Genomic DNA, 19216 nt, shown 5'->3' with positions numbered 1-19216 from the left:
TTACTTTAATCTCTGATTAGAAAAAATACTTATTTTCAATAAAACACTTAAAAATATTGCTGGAATCAAGTGCAGTGTTACAAAATAAAACCAATATATATATTTATTTGGCGTAGAGACACAAAATGGATACCATAATAGTTGATTCGGTGGATTTTTTAACATTATACTCGAACCGATATTAGTAAACAATCTATTACTCAGATTTATAAAATCACTGGTTGATGAGTTAATTACTAAGCTACAAAAATAATATTATAAGTAATGTTTCGTTTGGTAGGTATTTGTAGAGTACTTGTTTTGTTCCGTTGAATCGAAATTTCGACGTTACCCAGACGGTTAATTTTGGTCCAATTTTTATAATAAGATTCTTGCAACATTGCAAGGTATAATTTTTTGCTTGAATCTAGCAAAATATTCGTTTTAGTGGAAAAGTTACTAGAAAATTCTATTTTCAAATACCATTGATGATTTCATATCCATGGGTGTATAAAAAAAAGGAGGGAAGAGATAACATTTATTCTCAGATGAATGTTTTGCAAGTTTCAAACAAAAAGTCCGACTTTTTGGGATTGATAATCTTGGAATTTTAATTTAGCAGCTCAAAAAATATAAAGGTACCTAAAGTTGTGTTGAGCACCTCGACCGATACGCTTACTGTCAGCAGCTACCTACTTTGGGAAAACATAAGGAACGTTTTACGATACTTCTCAGTTAGTATGAATTTATAGTTACAGATCTTAAAATATTACCATTTATTACGATCAGTTTGTTCTAAAGCCTTATACCATGCTGATGTTATCATTCCTTTTATTGCTATGTCAACAGGCATCCAATCTACCTTCGTATCACCATTTGCATAAACTGCATGAATTACGCCAGTCATAATTCCTGTAAGTAGACCCATTGGTCCATTGTAGTTATCAACCCATCCCGGCATTGGTTCTTTTTCCGAACCAACCACTAAGGCAAAATATAATTATTTTATTTAAAAAAAAAAAATCTTTCAGTTATAAAATAAATCAAAAATTTTTACTGTTATATCAAATTTGAATTCAGTTTAGATTGAAACTTAAATAATTTTCTGGTTAGCCTTCTGGAAAATGAGGGTATAATAATCTCGTTTTGAGCGCTTCTCGAATGAGGACTGTTCAATTATTATTGAGAAAATCATTTTACCATGTGATAGCGGATGGCTTAAATTAGAACTACGATAAAAGCCTTGAAGTGTATCTGGGTTTCAGTAGGCGTTGGATAAAAGATATATATAGAAACCATAGTAATTTACAACAATTATGTTCAAATATATAAAAAAACTATATAATTAACAAGTGAAAATTACAAAATTAAAAAAAAAACCCGACAAATCTTTCGGGTACGTTTAATTCTGTTTTAATTGCTAAACTCGCAATTGAAACATAACAAATAACAGTCTTCATTAAATTACCTTTTTCCTTAAAGCCTTTTCCAAACTGAGCCGATTTTGAAGATCATCACTAATTTTTTAGTTTTTTCGGATACAAAACCCTCAACTCGCACTTGAAACATAGATAAGAACACTCTCCATTAAATTGCCTTTCAAACGGCAAAAAAATCAAAATCGGTTCATCCGCTTAGGAGCTAAGATGCCACAGACAGACAGACACACATAGGGGTCAAACTTAGAACACCCCTTTTTTTTAGTTCGGGGATTAAATAGGTCCACTCTTTTAATGGTCTAATTATTCCGAAGAACACTATTATTTTTTATAAAGATTAAAACTTGCTTTTGATTGCTTCACGTCATTAGTGGTAGACTTGGCGTCATTAAGGTTGTCATTTTGACAACTAAGGCTTTATGCCATTAAGGTGGATGATACAGAATCGGAAGACCAAGTGAATTCGATCGTTTTGGGTACAATCAGATTGTTTTTTACAACCAAAAACCCATAACATTAAAAAATCTCAAATGAAATAATAACATAAAAATTTACCGACTGATGGACGAAAAATAACTGTTGATACATCTTCACAACTTTCGAAAAGAAGTTCTTCAGCAAGATTTTTGGAAAAGGTATACGTGTTCGGATATTTATTTAAAATTCTAAAATTAAACGAATTAATTAAATTCATATACAGGGTGTTCTGTTATTGACTGCAGATCGTTGGCCTACAGAATAAGCTCATAAAGACGAAGGAAAAAGTTATTTACTAATTTAGGATCTGAGCCCTAATTTGCGAGATATGGCTATGGTACAAATCAAAAAATTTAACCATTCACAGTGTTTCAAAACCTGGTAGGCATACACTATCTTATTTGGAAGGGACAGTTAAAAACTATCAAATTTAATTGGACAATAAAAATTTAATACATTAGCAATTGTTATCTTTATTTTTCGCATTTAATTATTTACTTGTCTCGCTTGTTTTTCGATTAGTATTTATTTGCCACTACAGTCATCTTAGTTATAGGCTGGAATTGTCTTATTACATAAAAAAAATGGGCTGTCTTTGCATACTTTACATACGCAATAAACTAAATAATAAATAACATGTTGATTCTTTTCAAATAATTTTATAATAAAAACAACTGAATAGAGCAGGAGACGGTCGTTTCATCAATACGTATGTTTTGTGTAAATTTATTATTATTCAAAATAGCTTATAGATTATTTACATTTCTCTATAACAAAAGGTCATTCCATTGGTTTCAATAACGAACGTAGACCTTCAATACCAACAAAAAAAATTATGTAGGAATTTACCAAATTTTGCATTTTCTCAAATTAGTTTTCCCACAAATTCAAGAAGAGCGTTTTATGGAAATTTTCAAAAGTAAATGAAGTATTTTAAGCGTGGTATCCAAATTTCTCGATATTTTCGAGCCACAAACGGCCAATGGCAAATGAATGGATTATGAAATATTTGTACATTAATCACAGCACAGATTACATTTATCGCAGGAAATTACAACTAATACTAAATAATAATAAAAATAAACCCATCTTATCACAGTTTTCAAAATCAGTAATCTTATTTCACTTTTTCAGTTTTAAAAATCATTAGTTCTCCTTCAAATTCAAGGAAAGCGTTTTTCGGAATTTTTCAAAAATATATGACGTATGGTAAGCGTGGTATCTTAATTTCAAGCTATTATCAGGCTACAAGCGGCCAATGAAATGAATTATTATCTAGGAATATCAGTAATAGTAATTATTAACCAGGAATATCAGAAGACTGTGAATAATGTAAGCTGTGCTGTGATTAATGTATAAACAATTCATTGTAGTTTGTAGCTTGAAAATAGAATCCAAATTTCATTTGGGTACCACGCATAGCATACTTATTATACTTTTAATTTTCAATATTTCCGAAAAACACTTTTCTTGAGTTTGTAGGAGAACTTACGATTTTTAGAAAATGAAAAATGAAAAAGTGGATTAAGATTACTGATTTTGATTATTGTGATCGATGGGTTTATTTTTATTATTATTTAGTATTAGTTGTAATTTGCTGTGAATATTGTAATCTATGCTGTGATTAAAGTACAAATAATTCATAATTCACTCATTTCATTGACCGTTTGTAGCTTGATAATAGCTTAAAATTTGGATACCACGGTTAACATACTTCATTTATTTTTGAAAGTTTCCGAAAAAAGCTTTTCTTGAGTTTGTAGGAGAACTAATAATTTTTAGAAAATGAAAAATTGGTAAATTCCAGCTCGACAATCCTACGCAGTTTTCTTCTAGAGAGGTCACATTGAGCATTTATTACAGAGGAATGTAAATAATTTATAAGCTATTTTGAATAATAATAAATTTATACAAAACATACGTATTGATGAAACGACCGTCTCCTGCTCTATTCAGTTGTTTTTGTAATTGAATCAACAAACAAATTTCAACTTGTTTTGTTATTATTTCTTGGAATATACAAAATACATAGTTTTTTTTGATGTATGTTAAATGGATTGTAAGACGTCCTATTTAGCTTAAGTATTTACACAATACCATCATAGTTAAAATATAAAAAGTGGGCGGGTTTGATCAAGTCCAATGAAATCATTTATACTTTAAAAAAAATCCCTTCCTCAGTTCAAAGTAATAAAATAAAATAAACTTATATCTACTTATTATCATTGGCTACTGATTATCGAATGATAGTCTGTCAATGAACAAATATATCAATTTTTGCCATACCTGTAGCGCCCAAACTAGGGCTGAAATCCAAAATTGGTAAATGACTTTTTCATTCGTCTTTATAAGCTTATTCTGTAGGCCGACGATCTGCAGTCAATAACAGAACACCCTGTATAATGCTCAATTCGTGCCTCCAAGATATCATAGATAGATAGCATAGATATATGATAAAAAAAGGAGAATTTTTGCAGTTGTAAATAGGAATCTGCCGTAGGGAAACCGCGGAATAAATGCATCACACACACATATGTTTTACATTTATATTTATATGCTATATTATGGTCATTTATATGAACATTAGATAGTTGAGTGAGTTAAGCATGATTATGTATTTTGTTATTTTAGTGATTACTTAGCTCGAATCCAGACAACAACAGTCACAAAAATTTTTCTTAAAAATTTATAATCAAATGTAACTATTGGATTTTTTATCTTTTTTTTTTTGTTATCTTGAACGTTTCCTATTTTATTTTTGGATATCTTTGTATTGTTTTAAATACGAGTTGGTTAGGTTGAGTTTGTCGACTATAGAGGAATTGGTTGGGTTCTGAAGTTTTTAGCGCTTGCGTTCAAAAATGCGATACTATTACAGAAAACGGACATATTATCGTAAACTATATACAAAAGTTAGAGTTAAAGAATTTTACAGGCATATATTTAAATAAAAAAGATATGCGATGCGCGCGTGTGTATTCCACGATTTCGCTAGGACTAGAATTAAGTGATGTTAACATTCTCTCCAACTGCCATTACATTGTTATCTATAGTACCTTGGAGTCGCCAATTTGAACAAACTTTACAAGTAACATACTTTTCTTCAAGAAAATTGAGCACATTTTCATCCATAATTTCAGCTGCTTTAATCATAGTTTTCCAATCCGTTGTCGCCTTATAAACCTTTTCTTCGATTGTGTCCACGCCTTTATCGACATTACAATAAGTGGTTGATGTATATAGAAAAACCTAACCACAGAAAAAGAACTTTATAATTCGCTATCAAAGAAGTAGTCAATACGGTGTGTTGCAGCTCCGTATAGTTAGCAGATAAAATTGTTATTTTTCACTCAAACTATTTCCATTCATTTGGGAATCGTTTGGGAGGATTTGGGAATATAATTTAAGGATTTGGGAATTATTAGTTTTCCTGTAATTAATGATTCTTTTTTCAGCGTATAGTTAGCAGGTAGGAAATTAAATCCACTTAATTTTTATGTTATTCGAAAGGAAATCATTTGGGAATTACGATAAACACGGTTTCAGAGTTTGGGAATGTATAATTAATTAATTACACCTATTTTTTAGTTGATTGATAGGTTATGTTAATTAACCGTACACCTGAACCATTAATTGTTATATAGCAGTATGGCGCCAATATTCAAATATTACTGAATAATTTATTTTATAATTTATGTAAATGTTAAGTTTTATTTTGCCTTAAAACTGTTCTTATTCAATTGGAAATCGTTTGGGAAGATTTAGGAATATATTTTTATTATTTAGGACTGATTAGTTTTCATTTAATTAATTAGTTCTTCAAATCGTATACTTAGAAGGTAAAAAATTAAATTTTCACCATTTTTACGTTATTTGATAATAATTTACATGGAGACTAATCTAATTAATTTGGGAATCACATTAAACACGGTTTCATCATTTGGGACACTAAAATTATTTAATTAATTACATTTATTTTTTAGTTGATTTTTTGTGGTTATATTAATGGCGGCAATATTTAAATGGTACTTCATTTACAATAATTTTGTTTTTTTAATTTATGTAAATGTTAAGTTTTATTTTTCATTAAAACTATTCTTATTCAACTGGGAATCGTTTGGGAAGATTTAGGAATATATTTTTATTATTTAGGACTGATTAGTTTTCATGTAATTAATTAGTTTTTCAAAGCGTATACTTAGAAGGTAAAAAATTAAATTTTCGCCATTTTTACTTTATTTGATAATAGTTTACATGGAGACTAATCTAATTAATTTGGGAATCACATTAAACTCGGTTTCATCATTTGGGACACTTAAATTATTTAATTAATTACATTTATTTTTTACTTGATTTTTTGTGGTTATATTAATGGCGGCAATATTCAAATGTTACTTCATTTGAAAATACGATATATTATCACTATATTGGCATAGATAATATATGTTGTTTAATGCATTCCCGTTTTTAATTGATATAATTTCGCAAACTCAAGTACGCCTGATCCCTGCTTCATATAAAGAGTTTATATCATATACTTGAAGCTCGATAAATAACTTTTATCGATAAAAAAAGCTTCAAACAAAACATTTTGGGTGAATATGCGCACATCTTACGATATTTATAAACTTGACCTAAGATTTCAAGTTCAATGAAAAGCTCAATCTACTCCGTAATTGGTAACAGATAGAGAAACACTTTAAATTAGAAAGTTTTTATGGTTAAAAATGTAACATTTTTGTTCGAAACATTTGCCGAAAACAGTATAGTTAACGAAAAAACGGACTGAAAAGTTTTACCCAAAATAATTATAACTTATAATTGTTTCTACGTCATCAAGACACTCTTCGAAAAATATTTTCCAATAAATCCAATGAAAGTGGTTTATTTTTCCATAAAAATCATTTTTTGTTCAAATTGGAATGAAGAAACACGCAAAAAAATTAAAACTATGTCTCATCTATTCGGTTATTTACAAAAAAAAAAAAAAATGCTCGGCTATTGTTTGTAAGTTATGGATCAGACTGAATTTTTTATTGAACCCGAAAACTTGATCGAATTGAATACCCGTATAAGATGTGTACCTTTGAATATATCATTTTTCGTTTGAAGCATTTTCCTCGATTCAACTTATTTTTCGAGTTTTACGTATATATCAAGCTAAAAACTCTGTAAAATGCTCAAACCAACTTAACCAAATATGTGAAATTATATAGTACAAAAAGAAAACCAAATTAAATACATTTCAAATACCTCCTACGCTAGCTTGTACCTGTACCTACTATAAGAGAATAAATATTTTATTTACAATTTTATCAATACAAATGCAGTTTTTATTTCATGATCAAATTATTTATCTTTATTAGAATAAACAGTTAGACTATTAATAATTTTCCTTCCTATCCACATCCTATCCACACTTCACACTTCCTAATTAACAATTCTTTTATTTCACGAATTATTAATTTTTAATAAAAATAAGAAAAATTTGAAAGTAGTTTCGCATAAAGCATTAATCTGCACCTACATAAAAAATGATACAAATGATCATATAGAAAATATCCATTGAATATTTTGACATTAATCACTCCCAAAACACTTCAAACAAACCTTTACAAACGATTCCTGATCTTTAATAAACCACTTTCATTGGATTTATTGGAAAATATTTTTCGAAGAGTGTCTTGATGACGTAGAAACAATTATAAGTTATAATTATTTTGGGTAAAACTTTTCAGTCCGTTTTTTCGTTAACTATACTGTTTTCGGCAAATGTTTCGAACAAAAATGTTACATTTTTAACCATAAAAACTTTCTAATTTAAAGTGTTTCTCTATCTGTTACCAATTACGGAGTAGATTGAGCTTTTCATTGAACTTGAAATCTTAGGTCAAGTTTATAAATATCGTAAGATGTGCGCATATTCACCCAAAATGTTTTGTTTGAAGCTTTTTTTATCGATAAAAGTTATTTATCGAGCTTCAAGTATATGATATAAACTCTTTATATGAAGCAGGGATCAGGCGTACTTGAGTTTGCGAAATTATATCAATTAAAAACGGGAATGCATTAAACAACATATATTATCTATGCCAATATAGTGATAATATATCGTATTTTCAAATGAAGTAACATTTGAATATTGCCGCCATTAATATAACCACAAAAAATCAAGTAAAAAATAAATGTAATTAATTAAATAATTTAAGTGTCCCAAATGATGAAACCGAGTTTAATGTGATTCCCAAATTAATTAGATTAGTCTCCATGTAAACTATTATCAAATAAAGTAAAAATGGCGAAAATTTAATTTTTTACCTTCTAAGTATACGCTTTGAAAAACTAATTAATTACATGAAAACTAATCAGTCCTAAATAATAAAAATATATTCCTAAATCTTCCCAAACGATTCCCAGTTGAATAAGAATAGTTTTAATGAAAAATAAAACTTAACATTTACATAAATTAAAAAAACAAAATTATTGTAAATGAAGTACCATTTAAATATTGCCGCCATTAATATAACCACAAAAAATCAACTAAAAAATAAATGTAATTAATTAAATAATTTTAGTGTCCCAAATGATGAAACCGTGTTTAATGTGATTCCCAAATTAATTAGATTAGTCTCCATGTAAATTATTATCAAATAACGTAAAAATGGTGAAAATTTAATTTTTTACCTTCTAAGTATACGATTTGAAGAACTAATTAATTAAATGAAAACTAATCAGTCCTAAATAATAAAAATATATTCCTAAATCTTCCCAAACGATTTCCAATTGAATAAGAACAGTTTTAAGGCAAAATAAAACTTAACATTTACATAAATTATAAAATAAATTATTCAGTAATATTTGAATATTGGCGCCATACTGCTATATAACAATTAATGGTTCAGGTGTACGGTTAATTAACATAACCTATCAATCAACTAAAAAATAGGTGTAATTAATTAATTATACATTCCCAAACTCTGAAACCGTGTTTATCGTAATTCCCAAATGATTTCCTTTCGAATAACATAAAAATTAAGTGGATTTAATTTCCTACCTGCTAACTATACGCTGAAAAAAGAATCATTAATTACAGGAAAACTAATAATTCCCAAATCCTTAAATTATATTCCCAAATCCTCCCAAACGATTCCCAAATGAATGGAAATAGTTTGAGTGAAAAATAACAATTTTATCTGCTAAGTATACGGAGCTGTGTGTTGCCACAATATTATCTTGTGGCTGCTTACTATGGCATGTAAAATTTAGCATTATGTACATATGTTATATAATAGTCATTACTTGGAACTAAGGATAGCTAAGTTAGTAGAAGCGTGGTTATATAATTGGTTATTTTAGTGATTACTCAGTTCGAATCTAGCAGCAGTGTAATCAGTCGCATGCGGAAAAAAAACTATGGTTAAAAATATGGCCGCTTTAAAATTATACTGTTTCCGGTTTTAGTCAAGTGACGTATCAGTAATCAGTAATAAAACTTTGTGTAATGGCTAGCCGAAATATAGTAAATGTATCTTAAAGAAAGAATTGGATAATCTTGGGCGTTTTCCGAAATATACATCAGTATACTGGCCATTAGTAATGACATCATGAATTGCCATATTGTGCTGGTGATAAAATTGTGACAAATAACTATTTAGCCGGCCGTGTAAGCATAGATTAGATTGCGTGAAATAATAATAAAATAATAATTGTAAATTATGTTTCAACAACATATTGCCGTAATAGCCAACACTTGCATTCTTATAAATAGACTTCAGTTAAAATTTGGCACTGACTGAAGTGAAGCCAATTTTACTGAAGGTTCAATATAGGTGTTTATTATAATTGTTTACCTTTAAATTTTGCATTTGTTTAAGTATTTTTAACATTTCTCTAGTTCCTCGTGTATTAATTAAAATAGCATCCTTCAAAGAATCATCAAATCGAACAGATGCTGCCACATGGAATACAATGTTTATTTCATGAATTATAAATTCTAAATCAGAATCAGATAAACCATATTCTAGTTTGCTGATATCTCCTTTAATTACTTTTACTTTTGATAATGATTCCGGATATTCTTCTTTTAATCTGTTAAATAACTAAAAGAAAGTGGAAATTAATACGTATATAAGTGCAAGAAGAAGTGGAACAAGTCAGGTAAAAACAAATTTTCAGTAAAATGAGTGATTAAACATTCCTCAGGCTTACGCTTTATCACAAATCTGTCGTTTCTAATAAGCATCAGTATATTTTTCCAACATCCTTACTCATACATTCATAGAAATATCATGAAAACTTACAGGTATATTAAACATTTTATTTAATCTTTCTTCATCCGTATAATTTTTTTTCGAACGCAGTAATAAATAAATGCCTTTAATTTTTGGACATGAACGAAGTAATTTTTCAATTAAAACTTTGCCCATAAAGCCAGTACCGCCCGTAACCAGAATGTTTTGATCAGCATAAAATTCACAAATTGATGGTACATTCTTTGATAACTGTGATAAGGTTACTTTATCCACAAACACTTTCTTCGTTGGCTTAACGATATTATCTTCAACAATGTAATTGTTATTATCAAACATTTTGGAACACCTGCAACCACAATCGTATATATATATATATATACACCTGATAACTTATCAGAATCAGTCCCTGTTCTACAATGTCAATGTTTTTTATATGCCAAACGCAAGCATTCTTGTTTGGCTTTGCAAATATTAATTATTATTGTGTTCTTTTTTCATGTCATTGTAGAGTTGTTATTAATAATGTTTCATTTCCTTCGGAAATTCGCTAAAAACATTTAATAAAAGGTCAATTAAAAAAAGACGTGGTGATGATTATTTAGAAATGAATTTATGTATAATTTTTTTTTAAAATGTAAATTAATTAATAAATATATTCAATTAAATGACGAAGATTAAGTATTGTGTGATGTGAATATAAAATCAGAATTAACAATAGCTGAAAATATTTTCGATGCACTCAATATGAATGCAACATTGTAATCCAATTTTAAAAAAACGAATAAATTTTATTTAAAAAATAAACTTTTATTTTGTATTTATGGGACATACGCGGGATAAGGATTTCGGAGGAAGTAAAACTAGGATGAGGCGAGTACGATAACTGTGGCGCCACGATTTGACAACAGAATATTGTCAAACACACTTAAATAAAGCGAAAATGAAGAATACCAATTTTCGAGTTTTGGCTTGGTTTTCGATGTAAAGAAGTCTAAAAAATGAAATTTTTATGTCATTAAATTCGCCATTTTTGTAATTTAATTCATAACCGTTTTGCTAACTCGACCCCATTAAAGGCATGGCCAACCTATAGGTCAGTGAACGAACGCAATCTCAGGGTAAACGGAACGGCTAAAAACCCGCAGACCTGTGCTAACACGACCCCATTAAAGGCATGTCCAACCTGTAGATCAATGAAGAAAAAAAATTAACGAATTTGTTCGACGAAATTGTAATATTACAATTTAAAATCTACTAATGTGTGATTTTGTAATTTTTAAATCAACTAAAGTGGGTAGTATAGTATTATAATTAAAAATCGATAATATTAGATCAAAATCGACATATTAAAAAAAATTATAGGTATGTTTTTCATAAATCTTAGCTTTAAATTTTAGTGTACAATAGGAATAGGTCAAATTTAAACGATTCAACATACAAAAAATGACCATATGTCTTATTTCAAATGTAGACTTTAGGAGTTGATTACTCGAAAACTAAGCCGAAACTCGAAAATTAGCACTCTTCATTTTCAATTTGTTTTACTTTGTTTAGACATATTCCATCCAATCGTAGCGCCACAGCTATCGTACTGTCCCCAGGATGAGTAACCGCACCCTAATTTCGAGAATGCCGTAAAGATGACGTAATTATTCGTTATTATTATAATTTGGCAACCAAATTATAACAGTAAATATACGGCATTGCGTAAATGCCGAATAATTACGGTATCTTTACGGCATTCTCGAAACTGCTAGGGTGCGGTTACTCATCTTAGTTTTACTTCCTCCGAAATCCTTATCCCGCGTATGTCCCATAAATACAAAATAAAAGTTTATTTTTTAATAAAATTTATTCGTTTTTTTAAAATTGGATTACAATGTTGCATTCATATTGAGTGCATTGAAAATATTTTCAGCTATTGTTAATTCTGATTTTATATTCACATCACACAATACTTGATCTTCGTCATTTAATTGAATATATTTATTAATTAATTTACATTTTTAAAAAAAATTATACATAAATTCATTTCTAAATTATCATCACGACGTCTTTTTTTAATTGACCTTTTATTAAATGTTCTTAGCGAATTTCCGAAGGAAATGGAACATTATTAATAACAACTCTACAATGACATGAAAAAAGAACACAATAATAATATTTGCAAAGCCAAATAAGAATGCTTATTTGGCATATAAAAACCATTGACATTATAGAACATGGACTGATTCTGATAAGTTATCAGGTGTATATATAAATATATATGACTGTGGTTGCGGGTGTTCCAAAATGTTTGATAATAATAATTTCATTGTTGACGATAATATCGTTAAGCCAACGAAGAAAGTGTTTGTGGATAAAGTAACTCTATCACAGTTATCAGAGGATGTACCATCAATTAGTGAATTTTATGCTGATCAAAACATTCTGGTTACGGGCGGTACTGGTTTTATGGGCAAAGTTTTAATTGAAAAATTACTTCGTTCATGTCCAAAAATTAAAGGCATTTATTTATTACTGCGTTCGAAGAAAAATTATACGGATGAAGAAAGATTGAATAAAATGTTTAATATACCTGTAAGTTTTCATGATATTCCTACGAATAGTAAGGATGCTGGAAAAATATACTGATGCTTATTAGGAATGACAGATTTGTGATAAAGAGTATTTTCACTTTCTTTTAGTTATTTAACAGATTAAAAGAAGAATATCCGGAATCATTATCAAAAGTAAAAGTAATTAAAGGAGATATCAGCAAACTAGAATATGGTTTATCTGATTCTGATTTAGAATTTATAATTCATGAAATAAACATTGTATTCCATGTGGCAGCATCTGTTCGATTTGATGATTCTTTGAAGGATGCTATTTTAATTAATACACGAGGAACTAGAGAAATGTTAAAAATACTTAAACAAATGCAAAATTTAAAGGTAAACAATTATAATAAACACCTATATTGAACCTTCAGTAAAATTGGCTTAACTTCAGTCAGTGCCAAATTTTAACTGAAGTCTATTTATAAGAATGGAAGTGTTGGCTAATACGGCAATACTTATGTTGTTTATACATAATTTACAATTATTCTTTTATTATTATTTCACGCAATCTAATCTATGCTTACACGGCCGGCTAAATAGTTATTTGTCACAATTTTATCACCAGCACAATATGGCAATTCATGACATCATTACTAATGGCCAGTATACTGATGTATATTTCGGAAAACGCCCAAGATTAGCCAATTTTTTCTTTAAGATGCATCAGGTGCAATTACTATCTTTCGCCTCAGTATAGCTAACTTCGTCTGGACGTAGCTATTATTACACGAATTTTTATTTTTTTTTAAGTATCCACCGTAAAGTAAAAAGTTGGTGGCGCTGCTATAGCACAAATGTAAATTTTAAAAGAAAGAAATAAGAGTAAGATAATCATCTAAGCAAGTTGTTAGAGTGGATAGAGAAGCTCACAACAAACACTTTCTGCTACACAAGCGCCATTCTGCTCAATTTTAGAACGTTATTTTCTGTTTTCAGCTAGATACTTTTACTTTGACCCGTATTTATAAATGTCCTTTTTACCTCTACCCTCCATAATATGACTGATTACTTTTTTGATCGAGAATTATAAAGTTGTTTTCTGTAATTAGGTTTTCCTGTATACGTCAACCACTTATTGTAATATCGATAAAGACGTGGTTGCAATCGAAGAAAAAGTTTATAAGGAGACAACGGATTGGAAAACTATGATTAAAGCAGCCGAAAATATGGATGAAGCGGTGCTCAATTTTCTTGAACAAAAGTATGTTACTTCTCAAGTTAACTCAAATTTAGCATTATTTATGAATTTAAATAATTCTTGTAATTTTAGAATTTTAAATAAGTATCCGAACACGTATACTTTTACCAAAAATCTTGCTGAAAAACTTCTCTTTGAAAGTTGTGATGGCATACCAACAGTTATTTTTCGCCCTACAGTCGGTAAATTTTTAAGTTATTATTTTAATTTTTAACATTTTTATAGACTTTTGACAATTGATTTTATTACTCCAAATGCTTCGGGAGATGTTTTTAATAATAAAATAATTATATTTTGCCTTAGTGGTTGGTTCGGATAAGGAACCAATGCCTGGATGGGTTGATAACTACAATGGGCCAATGGGTCTAATTACAGGAGTTCAGACTGGCGTACTTCATATAATTTTAATAGACAGTAATAAGAAGGTAAATTGGGTACCTGTTGACATAGCAATAAAAGGAATGATAACATCAGCATGGTATAAGGCATTAGAACAAACTGATCGCAATAAATGGTAATATTTTAGAGCATGTATGCTATAGATTGTCATAATAATTGTTGAGTACGTTAGCGAATCATTCGAGATGCACGGGATAACTTTATCAATCCCAAAACTTGTTATGTTTTGAATAATTTTATGTTCTAAGACTTCTATCTGAGGATAAATGTTATAGGAAGTTTAGTATTATACTATAGTATAAAATTTTTAAATACCTTGATCCCATACAAAATGGTATCGCTTTCTCCTCGGTACACCTCATGTGAATGACATCATTGTAAAAGTATTTAAAAATAAAAGTTTCCGGTGACTTTTCTTCCCAAGCGAATCTTTTGCCAGATTAAAGCAAAAATAAAAGTATAAAGTCAATGCCATTTTTCGACTTGATAATCTTGAAATTTCGATTGAACGACAAACCGCCAAAAAATAACAGTCACTAAATAACTATACATATACAGGGCGTTCTGTTATTGACTGCAGATCGTCGACCCACAGAATAAGCTCATAAAGACGAAGGAAAAAGTTATGTACCAATTTTGGATCTGAGGCCTAGTTTGCGAGATAATTAACAAAATAAATTAATATAATATTAATAAAAAATAAATAACTTTATCGAATCCCAGTTCAATAAAATTTTGAAGGCTGGTATTGTATTATTACATAAACTGAGAAATAATAATAATAATAAGAGAAGAAGAATAAGTAGAGTGTGGTACATAGTACATAGATACAACCATTCCCGCTACTATATTATATCATATGCATACAATAAACAAAAACTGATGATGAGATTTAGTCAACTATTTAAACAAATAAAAACAATATTATGCATTTTTTGAGTGTTTTTCATATAGGACCACCTCCTACCTGCCTTCAATATTTTATTATTTACTTTTTATTAATATTATATTAATTTATTTTGTTAATTATTGCGCAAACTAGGCCTCAGATACAAAATTGGTAAATAAATTTTTCCTTCCTCTTTATGAGCTTGTTCTGTAGGCCAACGATCTGCAGTCAATAAAAGAACGCTCTGTATAACGAAACATTACTAATACTATAATTTAATCTTTGTAGCTTAGTAATTAACTCATCAACTAGTGATTTTATAAAATTCAATAATAGCGTATTGTGTGATCTTGGTGTCAAAATATTAAACAAAAATCCACCGAATCAACTATTATGGTATCCATTTTGTTTTCAAACGACAAATAAATATTTATATTGGTTTTATTTTGTAACACTACACTTGATTCCTGCAATATTTTTAAATGTTTTATTGAAAATAAGTAATCAGAGATTAAAGTAAGTAAAAAAAGTATATTTTAATTAAAAAATTAAAAATAATGAATAACTTTGCTGCAATCGTAAAAAAAAAAGTTTTTTGGCGAAGCCGGTAGGAATGCCACATTCAAAAAAAAAACATAATAGATAGATGATTCACCAAGGACCATGATCTTGAAAGTTATTTAAAGAATTACTCTATTTCGTTAAAGTTAAATGATAGAAGAAAACTTTAAATTAGAAAGGTGTTCATCAGGTAATAAACTAACTTTTTTTCTTTAAATATTTTTACCGAATTGAATGTAAAAATTTAACTATACAACAAAATGTTTTGGAATTTTTAGCTCAGTTTGTTCGTGATATAGGGTTTTTGGGGTGCTCTTAAACAATTGGAAATAGAACTCAAAATTTAAAATTTGGAATCAAAATTTAATTGTTTAAGTAGATTATGACATTCACCTTCTGTGGAATCTATTAATACAGCGAAAAATCATTCAAACCAACAATATTCGTGTTTTTATTAGAAACACATTTCTAATTTAAAGTTTCTTTTTCTTACCTGTAACTTCAAAGTCAAAACCCAATCCAAGTGATGCCTATGAGGTGCGCTCACCTTCATCTTGAACAAATTTTACATGAAATAACATTTTTCTGTAGCTAACTATAGTGTTGAAAGAAACACGTCATCAGATAGTGGCAGAGAAGTTCTGGAACATACTGTAGACAACGTTAACGCAATTAATAAAAATACGACTGTGATATTCCTATTAAACAAATTCCACCTTAAGTTCTGTTCTTGAAAACAAAACAAACTTTCAAAACCGAGAAATATTATTAGCATATCATTTTAAATAAACAATTCAAAGTTTTTTAATTTTCAAAAGTAAACATTATTTTAGTTTATTTAAATTATATCGACGAGTATTTTATTCAAATATGAAGCTTGCACCGTTCGCATTAAATGAATGGACATTCAAAAATGATAATTTTAAATCTTTACATGCAATATTGAAACCAGAGGATATTGATAAGTTCTCGGTGAGCATAATTTATAAAATCACAACAGATAATTTAAAATATAATTGAATCAATTTTATGCTAAATTTACAGGTAGATTACTCTGGATTAACAGTTTCTGAACGATTTGAAAGGAAAAGAGATGGCACAATACGGTATCTGTTAAAAGATAAGAACTTTTCAAAAGAAACATTTAATAAACGAATGTTTAATTTTAAAATGTAAGATAATACATTATTTTGATGTACTTGTATATAGAGTGTTTTGTTATTAACTGCAGACCGTCAGCCTACAGAATAATCTCATAAAGACGAACAAAAAAGTTATTTACCAAATTTCGATATGAGCCCTGATTCGGAAATTGTGGCTATTGAAAAAATAGAAAGATTTATGAATTCACAAACCTATCAAATTCAATAAATTAGTAGGTGTCACTTTCTACAGTTAATAACAGAACGCTCTGTTTAAGTCTACCATATGCAATTCTTCCATGACGCATTGACTATGCTCAGAAAATACACTTGGAGTGACGGCCGCGGCGTTCACTTTAAAAGGCGAGCTATATGATCGTAGTATTTTATGATCACGGCCATTGTATTTTAATGATTGGTTCCTGCCAACAATCACTTCTAAGAGTAATTGTTGGTTCCTCTATTACCAAAGGAAAATAGAATTACCTCTATAAATTTAGCAAATTAAGCAATACTCACATGTTAACTCGAAAATTAACTATCTAAGTGTATTGAAATTTGGCTTACTAATGGTTGTATAATAGCTATGCCAGTTTTCCAGAATTTACTTACATAGGAAATATTTTTTGTACAATAGTTGAATCATTATGGTCTTGATTTAAGTCACTATGTCATGTAAAGATTGTGAATGAGTATAAAATGTAAAAGGACCCCACATATTTCGTCTGTTTTATATACTTTTTGAAAAATTGAAAATGTTAGTTCTTGAAGTGTATAGAGCAAAAGTCTCTATGACCATAAAGTAAAAAAAAGATACTTTGTCATGGGGACTGTTGACAGAAGTGAAATTTAAAACTTTGGAAGAACTGTGTGTTTTTTTTTTTTTTAATTTTCAAATTAACTATAGTTTAGATATCTAATTAAAATTTCATAATTTGCAAATTGGTATTATTAACGTATGTATAATAAACTATTATAAATAACAATAAAAAGCAACAACACATAGTGTTTTCAAGCGGTCACTCATCTTAGAACTAAGTGTACTCATTGTTGCTTAACTTCACTGATTGGACGAGAATCGTTGTTTTCAATGTGGTATGGTGAAGGTAACGATGACGATTTGGTGACGATGACACGAGTTCCATGATTTTTATTCACATAAAAAGTGCTCAACGTGCCAAAAGATTTTTTCACTTCAAAAATTTGAAACTTGTTTATCTACCTATAGTTTACCTATAGTTTTTCTCGATTTCTCGATTCTCCATTGTACGGGGTCCTTTGTTGATACACACATAATAAAAAATTAACAACTTGTTCTTTACTTACAGAAAATACTATCTGCATGTTGCTGTAATTATTCTTTTAATTATTGGTTCTCTTTTCGTCTTAAATCGTTATGTTGGAAAATTTATGAATAAACGTTATATTTAGATAAAGAATTCAATTTTTATGCGAGAAGTGGGCATGGTTCTGGTATAACGTTAAATAATTTTTTGTGGTGGTGTATTGTGGTAGTTGTCGAGCGAAGCGGACGAGTAGCTGTTAGTCTTTTGTATATAATTAACACAAATTGTTATAAATATATTATAAATTTAAAAGATTTATATTGTACACGTATTTAATAAAATTGATTTCAATTCCAAAATAATTACTTCCGGTATAAATTATTTTGCATTTCGACATTTTCCACTTTGATTTCCATGTAAATGTCTCCATGTAAATTATTATCAAATAACGTAAAAATGGTGAAAATTTAATTTTTTACCTTCTAAGTACACGCCATGAAAAACTTATTAATTACATGAAAACTAATCAGTCCTAAATAATAAAATTATATTCCTAAATCTTCCCAAACGGTTTCGGAATTGAATAAGAATAGTTTTAAGGCAAAATAAAACTTAACATTTACATAAATTAAAAAATAAATTTTTCAGTAATATTTGAGTATTGGCGCCATACTGCTATATAACAATTAATGGTTCAGGTCATGAAGGTTATAAAGAAGGAGAACGATCGCTACGTGTTAAAGCGCGCGTCTACGTGTTAAATCGCGCGTCTGTCCCTGAAAATTTGTAGAATTTATAGTTCATTTTTCAGCCACCAGCCGCGCTGTCATCAAGAAGTAGTATCTGCGAAGTTAGCTGTTTATGAGTACAAGTAGATGAAGTTAGTTGCATAATGTACAAATTGATATATCATTTCAAATTAGCGCACAACAGCCCACAACAGCCCACTTTTATTGATACTACTTAGCGGTCGCAGCGCCTCACTTATTTT

At 28.9% G+C, this 19216-nt stretch overlaps 2 protein-coding genes across 2 annotated transcripts; one reads left to right on the top strand and one right to left on the bottom strand.

The window, feature by feature from the left end:
- On the bottom strand, nucleotides 1-10483 carry LOC123302956 (fatty acyl-CoA reductase 1-like). The gene is made up of 6 exons (XM_044886050.1): nucleotides 10196-10483; nucleotides 9746-9994; nucleotides 4993-5144; nucleotides 1974-2083; nucleotides 753-963; nucleotides 1-241 (listed from the first exon to the last, which is right to left on the bottom strand). The coding sequence occupies exons 1-6, from the start codon at nucleotides 10481-10483 to the stop codon at nucleotides 1-3; spliced, it is 1251 nt and encodes a 416-aa protein (XP_044741985.1).
- A 1956-nt stretch (nucleotides 10484-12439) lies between these two features.
- On the top strand, nucleotides 12440-18417 carry LOC123302955 (fatty acyl-CoA reductase 1-like). The gene is made up of 9 exons (XM_044886049.1): nucleotides 12440-12727; nucleotides 12835-13083; nucleotides 13800-13951; nucleotides 14021-14130; nucleotides 14252-14462; nucleotides 15525-15752; nucleotides 16631-16769; nucleotides 16842-16969; nucleotides 18268-18417. Exons 1-9 carry the CDS (start codon nucleotides 12440-12442, stop codon nucleotides 18368-18370), a joined length of 1608 nt encoding a protein of 535 aa, XP_044741984.1. The 3' UTR covers nucleotides 18371-18417.
- The last annotated feature ends 799 nt before the right edge of the window (nucleotides 18418-19216 follow it).

The sequence above is a fragment of the Chrysoperla carnea genome, chromosome X, assembly GCF_905475395.1.
Source record: "Chrysoperla carnea chromosome X, inChrCarn1.1, whole genome shotgun sequence".
NCBI lineage: Eukaryota > Metazoa > Arthropoda > Insecta > Neuroptera > Chrysopidae > Chrysoperla > Chrysoperla carnea.
Note: the sequence above shows the minus strand (reverse complement) of the source record. Positions and strands in the feature narration are given on the sequence as shown.